This window comes from Fistularia commersonii, chromosome 33, assembly GCF_037954325.1.
Source record: "Fistularia commersonii isolate RoL2024-O1a breed Wild chromosome 33, RoL_Fcom_v1.0, whole genome shotgun sequence".
In the NCBI taxonomy this organism is placed as follows: Eukaryota; Metazoa; Chordata; class Actinopteri; order Syngnathiformes; family Fistulariidae; genus Fistularia; species Fistularia commersonii.
Window position 1 is genome coordinate 2722657 of NC_141316.1, and position 21013 is coordinate 2743669.

General features: G+C 44.8%; 1 protein-coding gene and 1 long non-coding RNA gene across 6 annotated transcripts in view; one reads left to right on the top strand and one right to left on the bottom strand.

Moving 5' to 3' along the window:
* Positions 1 to 6804: 6804 nt before the first annotated feature.
* On the bottom strand, positions 6805 to 12729 carry LOC147214667 (uncharacterized). Its single transcript, XR_015104288.1, has 3 exons — positions 12611 to 12729; positions 7052 to 7099; positions 6805 to 6959 (listed from the first exon to the last, which is right to left on the bottom strand). It is a non-coding gene; the product is annotated as an uncharacterized LOC147214667 (long non-coding RNA).
* The window catches only part of myocd (myocardin), a 29198-nt gene continuing 20042 nt past the window's right edge, over positions 11858 to 21013 (top strand). For 4 of the 5 annotated variants that reach the window (XM_086140372.1, XM_086140374.1, XM_086140373.1 and 1 more), the window contains exons 1-2: positions 11858 to 12137; positions 16452 to 16517. In XM_086140372.1, coding sequence (XP_085996498.1) covers positions 12083 to 12137; positions 16452 to 16517 — 121 coding nt within the window. In that variant the 5' untranslated portion in view covers positions 11858 to 12082. The remainder of the gene's footprint in view (positions 12138 to 16451; positions 16518 to 21013) is intronic. The other variant, XM_086140376.1, reaches the window with a different exon arrangement.

The window sequence follows — 21013 nt, forward strand, 5'->3', positions numbered from 1 at the left end:
GGGAGAAAACGATCACGGCAGCCAATGCAACGCCACTATGTCTGCCCTTTACGAATCATACACACACTGGGTCACACACAAGTGAGCTCCAAGCCTAAATATCCTGTGCACCGCCATCTCATCTGTTGTCATTAAACAAGCTACGGGCACGCTGCCTCCCATCATCCTCCTTTCGCACAAAAACGCGCACAGCCTCGCCTGCCGTTGAGCACAGCTCAAAGATTTATTCGTGATCCCGACCTTAACTCTAAACTGATTCTTAGTTCTCTATCGGCCAAGTAAAACAGAAAACACATCAGACATTACGAGGGCAAATACACACACACGCACACACAAACACGTGGGTGTGTATGGTTTTTCTGAAATTACATTGTGGTTGAAGATATTGGAATGGGTGGGGGAATGGCAGGGCGTAGCCACGATGCTATATTGATGTCTTTGTAAAGGGGACACATGGGAAGGCAGGACAAATTGTTCCCTCCAAGAATCTAGACTTCATTGGACATGTTGGTGAAGGCAATAGAGGGAATAAAGAAGGATGGAAATGGCTGTAGTGAACACCTTTTTCCAGAAAAAAGAGGAACATAGGGTAACTTGCAAGAGCGGAGGTAGGAGCACCCAGGTAAACTACATCTTGTATGGACGAGGTAACCTGAAAGAGATCAGTAATTGCAAAGTAGTTGTAGGTGAGAGTGTAGCCAGACAGCATAGGATGGTGGTTTGTAGGGTTACTCTGGTGACAAGGAAGATCAAGAGGACAAAGGCAGAGTAGAGGACAAAGTGGTGGAAGCTGAAAAGAGAGAAGTGTTGTATGGTTTTCAGGGAGGAGTTGAGAAAGGCTCTGGGTGGTCAGGGAGAGCTTCCAGATGATTGGACAACGACAGCTAGTGTTATCAGGGAGACAGGTAGAAGAGCACTTGGTGTGTCATCTGGAAGGAAAGTAGATAAGGAGACTTGGTGTTGGAATGAGGTAGTGCAGGAGTATATACAAAAAAAGCGGTTAGCAAAGAAGAAGTGGGATACTGAGAGAACTGAAGAGAACAGACAGGAGTACAGGGAGATACAACGTAAGGTAATGATAGAGGTAGCAAAGGCAAAACAAAGGGCGTATGATGACCTGTATGCTCGGTTGGACAGTAAGGAGGGAGAGAATGATCTATACAGGTTGGCGAAACGGAGAGATATTGATGGAAAGGATGTACAACAGGTCCGGGTGTGTGATGGGAATATGGGAAGATGGAAAGTATACTTTGAAGAGCTGATGAATGTGGAAAATGAAAGAGAGGCAAGGGTAGAGGACGTGACTATTGTAGACCCCAAAGTAGCAGAAATTAGTAAAAGTGAAGTGAGGAAAGCATTGAAGAGGATGACGAGCGGAAAAGCAGTTGGTCCTGATGATATACCTGTGGAGGTGTGAAAGTGTCTAGGTGAGGCAGCGGTAGATTTTCTGATTCGATTATTCAACAGGATCTTAGAGAGTGAGAAGATGCCTGAAGAACGGAGACAGCGTGGGATGGTGCCTGTTATTAAGAACAAGGGGGATGTGCAGAATTGCGGCAACTATACAGGGATAAAGTTGATGAGCCATACAATGAAGTTATGGGAAAGAGTAGCGGAAAGCAGACTGAGAGCAGAAGTCAGTATTTGTGAACAGCAGTATTGCCTCATGCCTACAAAGAGTACTACAGATGCAGTATTTGCTTTGAGAATGCTAATAGAGAAGTACAGAGAAGGCCAGAGGGAGCTGCCATGTTTTTGTGGACCTAGAAAAAGCATATGACAGGGTGCCAAGAGAGGAGCTCTGGTATTGTATGAGTGGTGCAGGACATGTATGCTAGCTGTGAGACAGTGGCACAGTGTGCTGTAGGGATAACAGAGAAGTTCAAGGTGGAGGTGGGACTCCATCAGGGATCAGCACTGAGACCCTTCTTGTTCGCAGTTGTGATGGACAGGCTGACAGATGAGGTTAGAAAGGAATCTCCTAGGACCATGATGTTTGCAGATGACATTGTGATCTGTAGTGAGAGCAGAATACAGGTAGAGAAAAATCTAGAGAGGTGGAGATATGCTCTGGAAATGCAAGGAATGAAAGTTAGTCGCAGCAAGACAGAATATATGTGTGTGAATGACAAGAACTCAGGTGGAACGGTGAGACTACAGGGAGTGGAGATCAGGAAGTTGGAGGATTTCAGGTACTTGGGGTCAACAGTCCAGAGAGTGTGGAGAAGAGGTAAAGAAACAGGTTCAAGCAGGTTGGAATGGGTTGAGAAAAGTGTCAGGGGTACTATGTGATGGAAGACTATCGCCAGAATATAAGGAAAGCTGTACAAGCCAGTGGTGAGACCAGCAATGATGTATTGACTAGAAACTGTTACAATGACGAAAAAACAGGAGGCAGAACTAGAGGTTGCAGAGATGAAGATGTTGAGGTTCTCTTTGGGAGTGACCAGGATGGATAGGATCAGGAATGAGTCTATCAGAGGAACAGCACATGTTAGATGTTTTGGAGAGAAGGTCTGAGAACTAAGACTGAAATGGTTGGGTCATGTACAGCGGAGGGATAGAGAATATATTGGTAAACGGATGCTGGAATTGGAGCTGCCAGGCAGGAGGTCACGAGGAAGACCAAAGAGAAGATTTATGGACGCAGTGAGAGAGGATATGAAGGTAGTTGGTGTGAGAGAGGAGGAGACAGAGAATAGGGTTAGATGGAGAGAGCTGATTCGCTGTGGCGACCCCTGAAGGGAAAAGCCGAAAGAAGAAGATAATACAGGAATGCTTGACCAATAGGCTTTGTGTTTTTTTATTCAAAAAAAAAAACAATGTCTCATTTTCATTGTAAAAGTGGCTTGAAATGTGGTATGGCAATATTATATCATGCAAATTTCAGCTGCGGCTTGCCATGTGTCACTGCTCCCGCTGAACAAGCATTTTGTGTTGAATCAAGTATCAAAAAAAAACATTTCCCAAGGCCCTTTAAGCATCAGGATTGCGCCAAGTTATCTATTTATGTTTTAAATTTCCAAATCTTCTTCAGATACAGCCTTATGTTCCATTACACTTTCTTTCTTTTTTAACTTTCAACTCCATGTATTTTCTGAAGGCCTCTTCATCACATCATAATTATGAGCATGCATTGAAGACATGATGTCTCTTTCAGCAGTAGTGGCGAGTCTATGCCTGCTGTCATTGGGCGAGAGGTAGGGTTCACCCCAGACCCCCCGCCAATCACATATAGAGATAAACAACCAATTTAGGGTCTCCATTGAACCTACAGTTTGTTTTTGACATGCAGGCGGAAACCAGAGAACCCAGAGGAAACCCCACAGGGACAACATTCAAATTCAATGCACAAAGGTTCCCTGTCGGAGTTGAACCAGTGACCTTCTTGCCAAGAAGCGAAAAAGCTAACCTCTGCGCCAGAGACTTGCATGAACCCAATTCATTTCCTAATCTCAATAATCTCAATAATCTGCAGAAAAGTTATTATCGTCCTACTTTGAAATTTGAACCGTGAGGTCAAGTATTTAAACTTGATATTCACATCAGAGCAGTCTTGAATCATTTGATCCTCCAGCGGGCTGTTGGGTGGAAAATTTCAAGACGTTAGCTTGTCGAGATCAGGCGGTCACGTGTGGAAAAAAAAAATCGTGATTGAAGAGTTGTTTTTACTTTTCACACATCTGGACTCGGCTCAGCTTCCGGTTCATTTTTGATGGAGACACGGCTCATCCAATCACGTGCAAAGTCTTATTAATAAGCTACTCTCCACTTCAAAATGGCAGGGTCCTGGACAAATGCCCTTGCGTGAAAAACCATCTGGTGTGTCAGGTTATGTTGACCCAGCACACTTTGTCAACCATCAGATTTAGCACAACAGGTTTGCTTAAAATTTGGCTGAAATATATTCTCAGGGATGTTTTCAGTGCTTAAAAATGAAAAATAAACTCCAACCACCGCCACTCTTCCTCCTCACAAAACTGAACCATCCCATTTCCGGGATAGGATTACACAGAAAAATAATAAAATGATGGGAGTAATGGAAAGACAAATGAGATGATGACACAGGGATATGAGGGAGATCTACAAACCAAGTTTATGTCTGAGGAGACAGTTCACTGGCTCCCCTAGTGGCTAAACCTAACATTCCACCTAGCAATAGAAATATTATCATGCATATCAAGACAGAACTAATAATTCTCTGAGCATCCCAGTGCTACATTACAAATGACAGTTGCTTATTGATAATCACACATCACATTCAAGTGTGAATATTTTTGCTGATTTTCTCCCAAGCGTCATCTTTCTTTATAATCCTTGAATATTAAGTCAACCATGCAGACAGTGACATCAGCTGCTACTGGACCTTTGTTATCCATCTTTAGCTCCAAAAATGAGCCAGGATTGGAACGAGCGCCTAAAAAAGGGAACCAGGTGGACTGCCTTTTCAGACAAGAAGCACGCCGTTGCTGACGCACGCAAGTAGGTCAGGACATTTTCTTTGGAAAAGGCGCCATAAACTCATATTCAATCATTTCCTCACTTGTATCAAATCCAGTATGAGTTCTGTCCTGGTAACATTCATGTTGCTACAGCACAGTAACGCTTGTCTATCAACAAGTCCCAAGGAATACTGTAGCTCATCTGGGAAGAGAAACTAGAAGCTGTTAAGCTGTCAGGTTTAATGGCATTTACAAGTTTGCTTCACACAATAATCCCTGCTGAACATGCTAGTCTGGTTCAATATCTCTCAGTGTCTTCACTTGTAGTTCTTATTGAAATTGAGCTTGTATCCCAGGTAACAATTCAAAAACTTGAATGTCTGAGATGTGATTGTGCATTCAAATTCAATTTTATTTTACTTTTTTTTTTAATTTTATTTTATGAATCTATTGTTTAATTTATTGTCTATTTGTTTATTTTCCAGAGCTAATTACTGTACTTTGCGATCTCACTATGGTGGATATTTCCAGTATTCCATTAACTTCCTCTTTTGACACTCGCTTCTGGCAAATGGCAGAGGGACAGCTGGTATCCAAAGTTGGCATTTGAATGGAGATATTTAAAGCATTTAAAATACGTGACAGCTCCTATCAGCATGTCAGGGCAGCTACATTCCTCAGATTCATCATTTATTGCAACTGATGGCAACAACGATGTGAAAATTCCAGACCCAGCCTATCGAGTAAATGTTTGCGATTCACTTGATCAGATCTATGGTCGGATCAGATAAACTTTATTATCCCACACTGGGAAATGCATTAAGTCCAGTTCGGCAATCCCTGCAATCTACACTTAAACAATGTATTATTAAGTATATCATAATCACGGTAATGTTTGAGATTAAATCAACATTGAACTAAATAGCAAAACAAAATGATTAGGAGTGGATATATAGAGCAGAGTAAAAATGACCGGTTCTTTAATGGGTCGACTTAATTGCAAGTTCTAAGGGCTTGTGGGATCAGAACTCTTAGTTTTTGTTTAAGTTTGTGTCTGGTTTCTGCAGGGTCGGATCGGTAAATAGGATGCTGGCTGTTTCGGGGTTGATGCCCGTGTTTGGATTGGCCGTCGTTGCCTGGGGGTTTGTCCCGTTAGCGCGTGAAACCGCAGACCAAACAGATAAGACGCAAGGAAATAACACGCATTAGTACTAATGTGAAAACCTTTTGTGAAATCTAACATGTTTGTTTCTTGATGTTCTAAGTGTCACAGTGTTTGCCAAAATGAAGTTTGTATATTCGGGTCCAAGGTATTATCACATTCATCGCTATACCATTGGGTTTTTTTCGGTCGCAGGCGGAGCTTTCTTATCCCTGCTAAAATCAATTACCGTCTCTTTTGTTTTCCTTTGAGTTTTAATCCGGGGCGGCGAGAAAACCCGCCATCTCGTGAAAGCGATCCGGGGATCATTTTCATAATATTTTGCGTGCTTTGGCCACCTCCGGACAAGTCACATCTGTGGTATCTAAAACAAAAGCGATCGCGCTAAAAGCTTAAAACTCGCGACTTGATCGAGACATCTCTGCGGTTAGCCAAAAGAAAAAAAGTTTTGTCACGGTCCAGTGACTTATCACGTCGTTTGGAATCGGACGTTGCGGCAGGGTGAAGCCCGGCCACGCTGTACTTATGGTTTATAATGCAAGAATCGCGCACTCTTCTCTGTCTCCCCGCCACACGCGCCCTCAAACACACACACACACAAACACACTTGCGCGACTCCAGACAGTTCAGATGAAACTTGTCACGTCCGTTGACATAGGGCCCAATTAAAGGGGAGGATTAAGCCGGGGCTGGGTGACCTCTCCAGGAATCTCTCCAAAGACGCTGTGTGTACACTGTCAAATCCCCCTGACAGACCTTCCCCCCCGAAGCACTTTCACCTGCTAATTAAGACGCCCGTGCGTGTCCGTTTCACGTGCGCGAGCGCCCGCTTGTCTCCATGTGTAATTTGTGTGTGCGCGTGCCTCCCCCCCCGCCCCTATTCACAGCATATTCCAGACAAAAGACGTACCCAGGGAATGTCAGCCATAGATTTGCGGCCTAAGAAGCTTCTATGTAAATATTTGAACAAGTGCATCGTATGGCTGCTTGGAGCTCGCGCCAGCGCACGTCACCGCGCCGGTTAACAGCAACCAGATAGGGTGTGTCATTTATTACGTTAAATTATTACACGCTTTGGTGCGCGCATCTTGCCGGTGCACGTGTGTGCATGCATGTGTGTGTGTGTGTGTGTGTGAAGAGGCTCCTCGGCAAACGAAAGCCGAGCGGTGTTTATGGTGTGGAGAGATTAAAAAAGGACAGGCGGGAGCAGTGAGCTGTTGCTGGCTGGACAGAGCGCACAATGAGTGACTAATGCTATGTCGCGGAGGTTTTTTTTTTTTTTTTTTACAGAATCAGAGAGAAAATAGGCCTTTACGCACCTTCGAGGGAGGAATCTGGCGACGGTCACGCTCTGGCTGAAAATTGGGAACAAACAGAGGAATCAAATTTAAAAAAAGAGAACGAATGATGGCCCTTTAAACAACTGTTTTAAAAGCGAGAGATTTACCGAGTGAGACACCTTCCGTTAGCTCAGGATTCCCCGTTCAGACGATGTCTGTGAAGATTTAAAGATGGAATAAGTCCAAGGATCAAGGTTTTAAAAACAAGGGAAAATGAATATCAGCGCAACGAGGCGGTAGTTATACGTGTTCACAGCCGTGTGGTAAGACGAGGATAGGCGCGAGTTTACATCCTGTTTCTTTCATGTGGTCGGGGCGGATGTCGAAGGTGTCATGTTGAGGGCAGTTGCACATGAACAAGAGGAAAGGCAGCGTATTTTAGATGTGAAACTGAAGCGGTAGCTTTGAGTACGACGGCGGGAAATGAGGCCGAGCAGAGGAGGAGAGGCGGCTGGCGTGAGGGGCCGGGTCGCGACATGAACCCTCACATTCGCAAGCGCAGAATATGACCTTTACTTTACGGCACGGATAAACAGGCTTCTGTTACATGAAGAAAACCGGGAATTCAGCCCCCCCCCCCCCCTCTGCTGGGACAACTCTACCAGAGGGAGTACATTTTTATTAAGGCTCTGAGCGGCCTCTTTGATTGGCAGGTAGGGGAAGCTGTCACATTTTTCAACGGCCACAAGCCCTCGGTCAGGTCTTCCTCTTCGGCTCCACCGCGGCTCGTCCAAATATGCAAAGTGAAATGAAAATGAAAGTCCACAAACCAACGGGCGCTTCCTATCTGCTCCATGGTCGCTATGGGCAATCTCCAAGGTGTCTACATGAGAGCAAGACTCCTTATAAAAACAGGGTTGAATAAGTAGGTTGAACCATAGGTTTTTCTATTAAACATCATTCATTCATTTATTCATTATCTATGCTGCTTATCTTACAGTCAGGGTCGCAGGGGGGCCGGAGCTTATTGCGGCTGTCCTCGGGCAAGAGGCGCGATTCACCCGTCAGTCGACCACAGGGCAACATATAGAGACATCCGACCGTTCACTCACTCATGCATGCTTCATATAGAGATTTACAACCAGTCGCTCTCTTATTCATACATCATATAAAGACATACAACTATTCACTCACTCATTCACAAATCTGGGCTTTCGAGGGTCTTCAGTGAATCCAATGCATGTTTTTGAACTGCAGGATAATTGATTATAAGTTTTCTATAAATAAGCCAAAGGTATTGTTACAGCAACCAACCCCTTATTGCCCAGCCCCGACCCCCGAGCTGAACCAAGACAATTCGATACGGTTGTCTGAAATAGCAAACGGCTGACTAAAGAGACAATTATGCAAAAAAAAAAAAAAAAAAGCACGGCCTTTTGACAATGAATCACCAAGGATGTCATTTGTACACCACATCCTCGGCTTCAGCTACGGAACTCCGCTCGGAAACCGAATTGGATTCCACTGAGAAATAAACAAAAGTGGAGGAAGACTCGGCGTGCGCCGCAGACGCAACAGCCCCCCGGCCCCCCTCCGATGACGGATGTTTAGGAGGAGAACGGGCAACGCCGACAAATGTCTGGCTGGTATGTGGGAGCCGGAGGAAGGGACGGTTTGTTAAATACAGGCTGGAGCATCTGCATCGTACTGCTGATAAGATAATCCTCCTGCTTGTCAGCTGCTGGCTGACTGACTGACTGGACCACAGCTTACATCGCGCCGGAACACGGGAAGCTGATGTATTCGCGGAGAGTGACGTTTACGCGCTTGCCGGATTTCTCTCTTTGATATCGGTTTCATTGCTTCTCTGAGACCAATATTCTTTTCCCCCCGCATCTCTTTTCTGTGTGCTTTCTCGGCAGGGCAGGAAAAAAACCCATCTCCTTTCTCATTATAAAACAAACCGGTACCAGTTCTCGATACCGATACAGTCCTTGATCTGTTTCTTTTAGCTGATAAACGCTCCAATGTGTTCACCAGCTGGTTGCCATAAAAAACGGCAATAATAACCAACAAACTAACAACCAGCTGAAATATGCGAAAACCGCGGAGCCGTGGGGAAACTCCGAGCCGGCAGGTCATTACCTCACCCCGAGAAGTTTGTTCTCGCTGCCAATCACTTGTTTGCGTTTCAGAAGTTATTTATTTCTTTATTTATTTTTTCACTGAAATCGCCCGCTCTCACTTTGCATGAGCTCGATGGAGGGTTGTAGCGATGCCTGCGACCCGGCCGCCATCTTGGATCAGATCCCGAGGAGAAAAGACAGAGAAAAAAAAAAAAATGTGGATGTCCGGATTATGGTACGTCTCCTCCGTGGCTACGTGGTTAGCATTTTGCTGCAAGAAGGTCCCTGGTTCTATTCTGACAGTGTATGTATTTGCTTGTTTGGAATTTCTAACTGGTCCAGGTCAAACCCTGCTTCTCACCCAGTGACAGCTGGGAAAAGCTCCCAGACTGCAGGATAAGTGGTAGAGAGAATGAATGGATAATTGGTTACTAGGGACACACCTTCCTCCATCTCTCCTGCAGAACGTTCAGCGCTCATGTCAGAAAAATGCAACGATATTATGCTGCTTCTGAGCGATACTTCCAAATTACACAAAGTTGAAATCAATAATTAATTTTATCTGTCTTTTAATGCCAGGTTTAAAATTTGAATTTCCTGAGGCTCCTGCTCTCCAAGTTCAGTTTACCAGGCTGACATTTTTCAGATTGTTCCACTGCATGCGAAGAAAATGATTCTACTTTAACAGCTTTATGGTTCCTTGATTTCATCCAAACTCTGTATGCATTTGAGAAGGAAGAGAACGCACACTTGCACATTTGATATTAGCTCAACTGACAGCATTGCAAGACCATTATGCACAAAAATGTTGTCCCCTTTTTTAGATGAGATGAGATGAGATGAGATGAGATGAGAACAACTTTATTTATCCTGAAGGAAATTGTTGTGCCAGAGTTTCAAGTAAAAAACATAACAGTAATAGATAATGGTAGAAAGGAGGAAGAATAAGAAATACAATGAAATATGAAATATGAAATATGAAATATGAATTGTCTTAACTAGAATATTACAGACAGGGAGGTTTCAGTTGTAGATTTGCAAACAGGAGGTTGGAATCGAGGGTTCCCATCCATGTGCCCTCTGGGACTAGATGGCTTTAACCTAAAGTTAAATAAAATACCCAACTGCCATTTATAAAATGTGTCAGTAGCATTGAGGGCAAAATATTTAGACTTTTTACTTCAGTAGAAGTACTTATACCCCATGGTGAAAAATAATTAAAGTCCCTGCTTGGAAAACCTAAATGAGGGACAATAAAAAATTTAAATCCGACAATGAGCAGCAAGACGCATCATATTATATCATGGGTGTTCATGTTGCATTCACATGCAACCTATCACTGCCATATACTTTCAGGATAAGATCATGACAGATGCCTTATCTTTGAACAGAAAAAAAAAATCAATTTTTTCTAAATATTGCAGCGTTTTGTCAGGGAAACACCCGGGAAATGGTAAAGCATCTGTTTAATGAGCAATAGCTGAGGCAGCAATATAACAAACTGTTCCCACTCAATTCCATGTAAAAACAAACAAACAAAAAAAAAAAAAAAAAAAAGAATTCATTGCACCCCAAACCACACCCACATCATTCCCGGCAACCCCAAAATAACACAGAAAAGAAGCATCAACATAAACCCCAACTTTTGTGACTCACTACAGTAAATATTTAAAATGATGCTGTGATTTTTTTTCCTGGCGTTTGTAAATGTATTCATAGTGAGGAATAAGTAGATTGGAGTACTTATAAGTGTAAGGAGGGACTGTAATCCGGAAAGTAGTACCCGTAACCAGTTGCACAAACTGCTCGGCAAGTGCAGTACTTTACTGAATATACTTCATCGCTTCTGCACCTCTATCAGCAGGACAGACAAATGTACACTGCTCAAAAAAATAAAGGGAACACTTAAAAAACAGATCCTAGATCTATTTGAATGAAATATTCTCATGAAATACTTTGCTCTTTACACAGTTGAATGTGCTGACAGCAAAATCACACAAAAATGATCAATGGAAATCAATTGTATCAACCCATGGAGGTCTGGATTAGGAATCACTCTCAAAATTAAAGTGTAAAAACAAACTCCAGGCTGATCCAACTTTGATGTAATGTCCTTAAAACAAGTCAAAATGAATCTGTGTTGCTTCCTGAGTGGACACTATGATTTCACAGAGGTGTGATTGACTTGGAGTTACATTGTGTTGTTCAAGTGTTCCCTTTATTTTTTTTGAGCAGTATATTTAAAATGATGCTGTGATTTTTTTTTCCTGGCGTTTGTAAATGTATTCATAGTGAGGAATAAGTAGATTGGAGAACTTATAAGTGTAAGGAGGGACTGTAATCATTACATTTACATTACATTGCATTTGGCAGACACTTTTATCCAAAGCGACTTACAATAGAGAGTAGTACGGAAAGTAATCCGGAAACTAGTACCCGTAACCAATTGCACAAACTGCTCGGCTAGTGCAGTACTTAACTGAATATACTTCATCGCTTCTGCACCTCTATCAGCAGGACAGACAAATGTATTTAAAGAAATTATTCATGAGGGCTGCTCGGCCCTCCATCCCCTCCTCACGCCCGCCCTCCAACGCGTCCAGCCTCCGGCTTCTTGTGGGCGTGGCCTCCGGCTAAGCCCCGCCCCCCGGCAGGGCATATCTCCTTGTAGCGGCCGCCGGGGCCTTCAGAGCTCCCAGCTAGACAGGGGCTAAAGTCGTTGGCAGGCTCTCTCTTTCTCTCTCTCTCTCTCACACACACACACAAATATATATATATACACACACGCATCCCCCGCTGTAGGGGGAGCGAAAGGCGCTGCGGGCGTGCAAGCTGGCTGAGACGCGCACTTTTTTATTTTTTTTCTCACTAAAGTTTTTTTTTTTTTCTCCCCGCGTAAACGGATGAGGTAGCCGGGGTCAGCTCCATCTCATCTCGGGGTCCGGCCTGAGGAAGGGGGACGTCGGCGACGGCCGGTGGGGAGGGGGGGTGGGAGGGTCGTCGACGTGCGCGCTTCTTCCCGTGCGTGGTTATTTTGCACCTTTCGATCGCTGGGACTGTACCGTAAGCATTATGACTCTTCTGGGCTCTGAGAACTCCATACTGATACGAAGCAAGTTTAGATCAGGTAAGTGCACTTCCGGTCGTGCCATGCAAACTTTTCCCCTCTTTTTTTTTTTTTTTTAATGTGCGTGCGCGATCTCGTAAACGGTTTGTCTGTCATCGCACCGCGTTTTGTATAGGCGTTCACGTCCTGGCGTGCGCTAAACGACGCGTAACGCCGGATGCGCGACAGGTGCGCGTCAATACGCGTGACCGGCGCAAGTGAGACCCCACCATCCCACGCACGGTTTGGGGTTTGCAGCCGGGGCGTGTCACACCCCCTCCGACCGGTGCGCGTCCCCCTTCCACGCAGGTTACCGCACTTGCTCCGGTTCTATGTACACACCGATAAGGGGAGATTAGACGCAGGAGTGAGGGTTGAAGGTTATCTTAATGTTGCTGAATTGGAAGCTGGTGTGTGTGTGTGTGTGTGTGTGTGTGTGTGTGTGTGTGTGTGTGTGTGTGTGTGTGTGTGTGTGTGTGTGTACACGCGCCTACCTGGGCACATCATGTAGGGAGGCAAGGCACGGACTATAACACCAAACTAAACTCCCCTTTAAACACTGAACAGCTGTTGCAGCTTTCCCTCACATACATTCAGTTGAACTCCATCCTCTCTCTCTCTCTCACACACACACACTTTCTGCGCTGTCGGTCTCAGAGGATATTTCCTGTGTGTGTGTGTGCATATGCGTGCTGCAGTAGTCTGACCAACACTGCCACCTCCCTGAGGAAGTTGTAACTGAGGGAGGCGGTGACCACTGGCTGAAGGTCCAGCGCTGTGACCAGAGGCGCTTTGCCTCTCCTGTAGCTTCAGTGTGACTGTGGTGGAGTCCCTCCTTGCACCCTCCCGCCCCCGTCTGCTGTAATTGCGTTCCCGAAATGGCATGCTAAATGACGCTTTTCCTTTGGAGTTGTTTGGAACAGGGTGGGAACAAAATCCCCCCCCCCTCCCCGGTTCTCCAGGGAGAAGGGGAGGATGGGCCGTGTCCGAGAGCGAAAAAAAAGGAGGCCTTTCGGCAAGGTGCTCCGTACGGAGGTTCACCTCTTCTAATGCCGCGGAGGTCAATCGCGTTCGACGTCTCAGACTGCACCCAGCCGGTGTGCGGGTGAAATACTGCCCGCGTGAAGTCCGTCCCCCATCAGATCTTTATCGGAGGCGCTGTTGATAGGTGCAGCCCTGGAGAGTCTGTCTGTTCCACGAGTGAACCGGGTCACTTTATTTATCTTCACGTCGCTTTTTCGGTGATCGCCCCCTTCCTTACAGCACGCCTGACGCCACGGGACACCGCCGCTGCACGGTTGAAGCAAAAGATAAAGATCTTACTTAAGTGCTCTCGGCGGGCTAATGACTTGACGTGGGCGTGTGTGTGCGCGTGCACTACCGGCTTGTTCACATGCCAATTTTATGAACGGCTCAAAAGGCCCGACTGCGTAACGTTGTGACCGAAATGGCCGAAACAAGCGTAACAGTGACCGACAGGTGTGCAGGTGACAGCTTCAGACCACAGCTGTCTCATCTGCCGCCAGACAAAGCAAGTGCGCCCCTCGAGCCCGAACACAGTTTTTTTCTTATTCTTATTTGATTTATTCTACTCGATAAAACGTTGCGTTCCCTGCAGGTATTGGTTGCTAATAGTTGTATTTTTTATCCTCATTGCTCCTATAAGGCAGAGTGTTAAAAAAAATACTCAGTTCATAGAGTTAGCAGTATAGAAAAGGCAAATTAGATGTGCCCACCAAACGTACAAGATTTCACAATACTTAAAAATGTTTATAAACTGGCTATTTTAAGTACATGGGGAATCAAAGTAGTACACTCCCTTGGATACTGGCACAACGATAAGAGTGCACTTGAGCTACAAAGAGTACTTTTTGCGCTTACTTGAGGCTATTTAATACAATGTAATTTGTTTGTAATGGCAGTCGGGTTAACAGTGAGGCAGCGAAGGCAACTCGTCAGATCACAGAGTCACTTTTATTGCATGGATTTGCTGCCGGGGGGTTTGTGCTTCAGGGTCGTGTTCGTGTGTGAACTTGAACCTGATCAAAATACGAAGAAAATCATGTCTCGGGTGTAATTGGATGGATTATAGTATAAACCGACCCCGATTGAAGTGGTCCTGGCAGTAATTTTTTTCTCGTGAAGATAATAAGATAGTCATATGATCAGAGACACTCGACTGGCAACGGATAAAAAAAAAAAAACGCTTTGTGCATCACCAGAAAAAAAAAAAAAACCTCCGCTGTCCAGCTATCAGTCACTATCAGTGAGGGAACTTCAGATGAGCACTATCTGATCAGGAATTTATATTTTCCTCGCGGACCGTTGGCTCTCCCGCATCCCGCCGCTGGCTGGCGTTCACGAAACGGCCTCAACACCGACTCCGGAGCCTCGGGATAAAATATGCAAGCTCTGTGTCAAGGTGGATGTTAGCTTTATGCAAAGGTATTGCGCTAAAATAAACCCAATACTTCATTGAGGAATCCCTGTTTATTAGAAGTTATACAACCCCGCTCGTACATCTTTCTCGAATGCATTCCTGTCTGCAAGGGGAAGTTCAGCGCATCAATGTAGCAAAACACGAGCGGCCCCTTCAGCTATGTCGCTAGAGTTTTAAGCGTAAAAAACCCAGGGTGTTATATTTTGCGTCTTTTGTTCTGGCCGTAAATCACGACCTCACTCCAACGGCCCGCGCAATAATCGCCCCTCTGCCAGCACGAACCGGGGCCCGGCGATAATATATTTACACTATAAATCCGAAACACTTCTAAATATGGCTTTGCATTTGTATATCATTTGTTGTCAAGAAAGCCAGACCTGAAAACAAATGTCTTTGATTTCAAAGTCAACAGTGAGAGAGGCGGCGGACGGTATGGTTCAGTGATCGGTGATTACGCCACCTGGCCAGACTCTCCACAACACGTCTGCAATTAGCCCTTTGTAAAGCTTTTTTTTTTTCCCCCTCTTCAGAGAAAACCGCTTTTTTTTTAAGGCTGCTGCGCTCTTTCAGATAGAATTATTGATAACCCTGTCAGCAAAAGTTAAAATCAACCTACTGCGGCGTTACATTCACTAGTCCTGGAGTGAAGGAAGGCACCGGTGAGGGGGAGTTCAGGTTACATCATATGGCAGATGTGCTGTTTTTTTTTTTTTTTTTTCTCCAGACAGAATAACTGGTCTCGGCAAACATAATGCAGAGCGTCTGAAAAACCGAATTCTGCGCTGAATTAGTTACATTTCATTTCACCTTGCTTTTTTTTTTTTTCTTTATTGTGGCCAAAGAAACAAAGTCTGTATTTATGTTTGAGTGCGTGTTGATTACAGAAAGGGAGTTGGGGGGGGTTACATGTTTCGGTCACGTTACAGTCAAGAAACTACATCCTGCCTTTTCTTTTCGGTGTTACGAGCAGCGGGTCACGACCCCTTTCCTGTAAACTAAAGCAGATGTCAGATGAAGGGAAGGGCATGGCGTTACATAATGGAGGTGCTCTCCCACGGGGGGAGGACTGCGATGCGGCACCCGAGCTCACGTTGACATTCGGCGGAACCGCCGGAAAAGAAGGAAGAAAGAAGAAGGAAAAAAAAAAAATCATTAGAAATCTGGAAAGTTTTGAACCGCTCAAGTGTGGCCAAAGCTGCACGAATGTAAACCACCTGAAGGAGATAATGAGCAATAGGAAGACAAGCAGAAAGTGATTAGGGCGCCGCAGACGAGCAGGAACATTTCATACTTGTGTGTCAGATCCAGGATCTGAGACAGAGACCTTCAGATAGTAGCGGGGAGGAAAAACACACACAGACAAAGGAAAAAAGAAAAGCAAAGAAAGTCACCAACACAAGTAGACCAATAGACACGGGGGAGGCTCTATGTTTATGACCCCGCACTCCCACCTAGACTTTTTTTTTTTTTTTTTTTTTCTAGACGTGGAGCGCGCAGAAACGTGCGCACACACTGCGGGACCACACACCACAGAGCAGAACTGTTTAAAAGCCAGGAGCTGTGTTTATCATTCCCTACATCCTGCTCACAGAAATATTTGTGAGCAAGCAGCTTTTTTCTGTGTTTTCCTGAATGTATACATATATATATGCGTGTGTGTGTGTGTGTGTGTGTGTGTGTGTGAACTATATGTGCATCATTATTCTTTTCACAAATATTCCTCTAAACCAGTTATATATGCTACTTTAAAGTGATTCCTAAATGTTTTCCCTCTTCTCTCCTGTCCCCCTTCTGTTTCTTTCCACCTCTTCCTCTTCTCTGCTGTTCTCCTGACTCTTCTTCTCCCTCCATCTCTCAAATCCTCCCTATCTTTTCTCTCCTCCCCTCATCTTCAGTCCTACAGTTAAGACTTCAGCAGAGGAGGACACGCGAGCAGCTGGCAGACCAAGGCATCATGCCTCGTGAGTAACTCCTTCCAACACTGAGCTGCTACACACACACACACACACACACATACACACAAACACACACATACATACGCTCACGCGCTCACATACTCACTGGGTGTGATGACAGAAAGAGGTATGTGAGAGACAATAAGGAACGTAAACTCCCATGAATAATCAAATACAAAAGAAGCACTTGAAGGCATGTCTTACAACTTTCACCTCGTATAACTAGTGATGTTGACAGCTTCCGTTGGACTTTTTTTTTTTTTTTTACTGGAATATTAAAAGTCTTGACTCCAAATGAAAGCACATACCGATCATTTGTTCTTTTCCTGCCTGCCACTCCGGTGACTGCCAGAATATGTGAGCCGAGTTGCAGCGACGCATTCAAAAAGCCAGTCAGTCTAGTTCTCGTAGCTAACAGCGCTATATAGCCGCGGCTTGTCCGTTAGCCATTGTAGTTAGCGAAATGAAATATCATCAAACTGCTTAAAAAAACAAGAGGTGATATACTTTTATTTCCCCCTGCAATAAACCATAAAAAGTTTTCCCTGTTCCATTCACAAATTCCACAGCCTATTTTAGTGAGAGCTGTGAGGAAAATTATTAGTGTAGCGTTAGCGAACGCTCATTCAAGAACTAGCTTTAAGTTGTAGCACCTAGCTACTCCAGACCCCAAAACACTGACTCAAGTTTGAGTTCAATATTGTGTGCCCACAATAAAAAAAACGGTTCCTTTTCTGACAGTTGACTGTTTTCTTGACAAAAAACAAACACCAGTGGTCGCTGTTCGTTTATTTAGCATCGCATGCGGTTAGTCTGCATTCGATCGCAGCACGTTCCCATGACTATGACATGATCGCGCTATACTAATTCTGTTACATATGTTACAGAACCTCTTATAGATCATACATGTTTGTATATAAATTTTACATGTTTTTTATGCCTAAAACAAACCAGACCTCAACCCTGGTGCTGATGCATCACAAAACATCACCGTTTATCAGCTCCGATTTGTAAACATTTTGAATGTCACGGTCTGCGGCTGCCTCATGTGTTTACACTCGCACATGTGTGACTCACATCTACAGTTCCCTTAAATCAGCCGGTGGCACCGTCATCAGGTAAACACCCGCCGCAGCATGGCGAGGGATGGCACGGCAACCAAGTAATAACTTCACCTCATCTGGAAACATTGTGACTTTCCTCCGCCCCGGCTCTGCATTGGAGTCTGTTCTTTGTCAATTTGCATCTCTCCGCCGTGAGGCTGACACGGCTGGAGCCTCTCCTCGGAGATATCAGCAGAATACTATGCATCTCCGGGTTCGCATCATCTACTCATTCAGTTTCCCCCCCTTGTTCTGTAGTTATAGTTGGGTAATATCCTGAAAAATTAGAAGGGTGATATTGCAAAAAATAATTGTACATGCACATTGATTTTTTTTTTCCTTTTTTTGAATTTAGGAAATGAACCACAGTTCAATATCACAAAAATACCATAAATAATTATTCCATTGATCATGATCATTACATAGCACACGCAGAAATACATTGATTCTTTGATAAAGTTACGGTATATTTCATTGGTTGTTATTAGTGGTGGTAGTACAAACAAAATGCAGACAAGCAAAATTATCCCAACCAGGCAGACAGCTCTTGTGATACCCCATAAGTCCTCCTGGCCGCATCACTCTTATGTAGAAAGTCCACTCACTCATGCTTTCACACGAGTCGTAGCATTAAGTGCCGTGACAGTGGAACCAATTCGCAATTTGTCTGTTGTAGTTCTCAGATAAACCAATGAGATAAGATGCCAGTTAACCCCCCTGCACACCCACACACACACACAGAAAGCAGCCAATCACTGAGATCAGCTGCTCTAGTTTGTTCCTGGAATCCAGCAAGAGCCCCAGACACTTGCTTGGACCAGCTTTCGCCAAACACATGTAACTGATTCAAGTCGCTTGCTGTGAAGCCACGTAACTTCTACATGTGTTCCCGCAGATCAGCGGTGGTCCGGGTCCAGCAGGAGTGTGTGTGTGTGTGTGTGTCCGGACTCTTGGTCGCTTGGCTTTGCATGTTTTCGGCTCCGAAGCTGATGCAGCGAACGCTGTGATGCGAACTCCTAGGCTTACGTCAAAAGGCTAAAAATGCCCCATCCTGTGGATGTTGATACTTGAAAGTTGGGAAGATGCTGGATTTCAGTCGGTTAACAACCCCTATATCATCACGGCTGCATTCCACATCTCGATGGTGATGTGAATATTGGTGTAGTATCTCTGTCAACAATAATTCTGAAAGTCTGATGCTGGCAGACGAAAACGACTAAGCGCTCTTAAAAGTCAGGTTTAAGTGGAAAAGCGCTCGGATGCCAGATGTTCTTCAGAGGAATGGGTCCGGTCTCCGTATCCTCAAGTGGATAACGCATGCATTTTTGTAGCCGTGGACAGCTGTTGACTGCTGAGATATTCTCCGGTTTCCAAATCAACATCGGCCGTACCTGTTTGGGACTGAGAGCTGCGTCTAAGCAGAACTATCCCGAGCGCCGCCGCCTCCACTTTAGCTTCGCTCCCGTGCCTTTTAATGTCACGCACGACATTACGCCGAGGACACGTAGACCTGACTGGACTGCAAGTGCTCCTAAATCCTCGGCGCCGCTGAGATTTACAGGCCCCCCTCGTCCACGGTTCAGGGCCGCGTCGTAATGTTTGTGGCGATTTTGTTTAGCTTCGGCTGCCAGCGCACTACATGCCACACGTCATACACAGCTAAATATTTTCCGGGTTTCGCAAAAAAAGGACACTTCAGGTTCACTTTATGAAGTAAACTCAAATAAAGTTCAAGTGTATTTATCCCCAGAATACTCAGTGTCACAAAAATACTAATATCAGCCGACTTGTTGGTGTAAACTTTGAAGTACACACCTACTTAAATCCTATTTTTCTTCTCTTTTGTGCTGAAACTATGCTTTGAACCGGGAACCATGCCAGGGGCAAACCTTTCAGAGCTAGACCCTAAAATTAGGTGACAGAGACTCAACCTCAACTTTTCCTGCAGGTAAAGATGATCGCTGACTAAGATACGGACCCCTTTACATAGTTGAAAAGTACTTCAAATGAATGATGTCATTCAAATGTAATTTGAATGTATGTACTTCTTTTAATTCTATCATCACAAAAAAAATAAGAATAAGACAGTCATTTAAATCATCAGAATAAACGTCACTCCATTATGAAAAAATAATGCCGTGGAGTCCCACCAAGAAAAAAACTTCACAGACTCCGGTAATATTTTGGGAACAACTGTACAACAACTATGCACGTAAAGTAGACTGAAAATATTTGCGCTTATTTTTAGCTTAAAGGACACAGTCTGATAGCTAACTTGTTTTTTTTTAAAGGGTTGGCTTATTTTAAAATGTCACGTGTACAAGAGACGGGGGCGATTGGTTTGTTTAAAAGAAGATGTTACACAGCAGGCGCAGAAGTGAGCTATACCAGTCTGGAGTTTTTTTTTTTTTCTTTTTCGGGTCACTCGCCTGCAGGAACAACAAGACGGGGGGACTTGGACCGCAGGCCAGGGATTTGTCGAATGATATCTCTGGCACCATTTGCCATTTCACAGAGTCTCCGGGCTGCAGATAACCTGCTGGTAAGTGTGCGGGGGAACGGAATCCAGAGGCCCGGCGAAGCCCTATCAGTTTCTAGGAGTCTGTCACAGATAAGGCGGCAGGGAGAAATGCAACTGGGCAAGCAATGGCTCCAAGCGCCTGTTCAGAAACGACATTTAAATTGGTTGTTTATCTCTTGATTGCAGGCGGTGGCTTTTTGGTTACAAAGAGTCTATAGCCATGCTATCTTATCTAAAAATCACCTGTCCGAGGTCTTTATTTCTGCCTCCCGAAAAGCGCAACGTTTGTCATGGCGATGCAGCATCCTCCTTCTCCTCCTCCTTCGCCGTGATGTTGCTGTAATCCCTCAGATGCGGCGTGCCGCTGAAGTTCCTGCTGAGGAGATGGACACGGCGCAGGGTCTGTGTGTATATTACCCGCAGAACATCTGGTGTTTATTAGGCTTTTCAAGAATCCGCCCCAGCCTCTCAGGGCTGACTGGCGTGTGGCCTGCCTGGGAGATCACCGCCGGTCCCACCGACCGCTGCCCTACCTCTGCGCACACATATACAATCTAATATTTCCTCATAAAGATAATAGCTGCAGGTTTACTTTGCCTCTTCCTGCATAAAAAAGAAAAAAACAGTGCATTTTCATTTCTACAGCCGTGGCGCTTTCATCCCTGGCGGATGGAAACACAAAGGGAATTATTCTTTCCTAATGCACCATACATCTTCCCACTTAGCGCAATGTTTACATTTGACCCGATACAGTCAGCAGGTATATGCACCGCACTCGCTTTAAAGTGCGTTCTCTGTTTTTAATACTGCTGCGCAATGTTTTAAAAGTGTGTAAGCTCGCTTCAAACTCACCGGATCACGTAACGTGACCTTGCCTG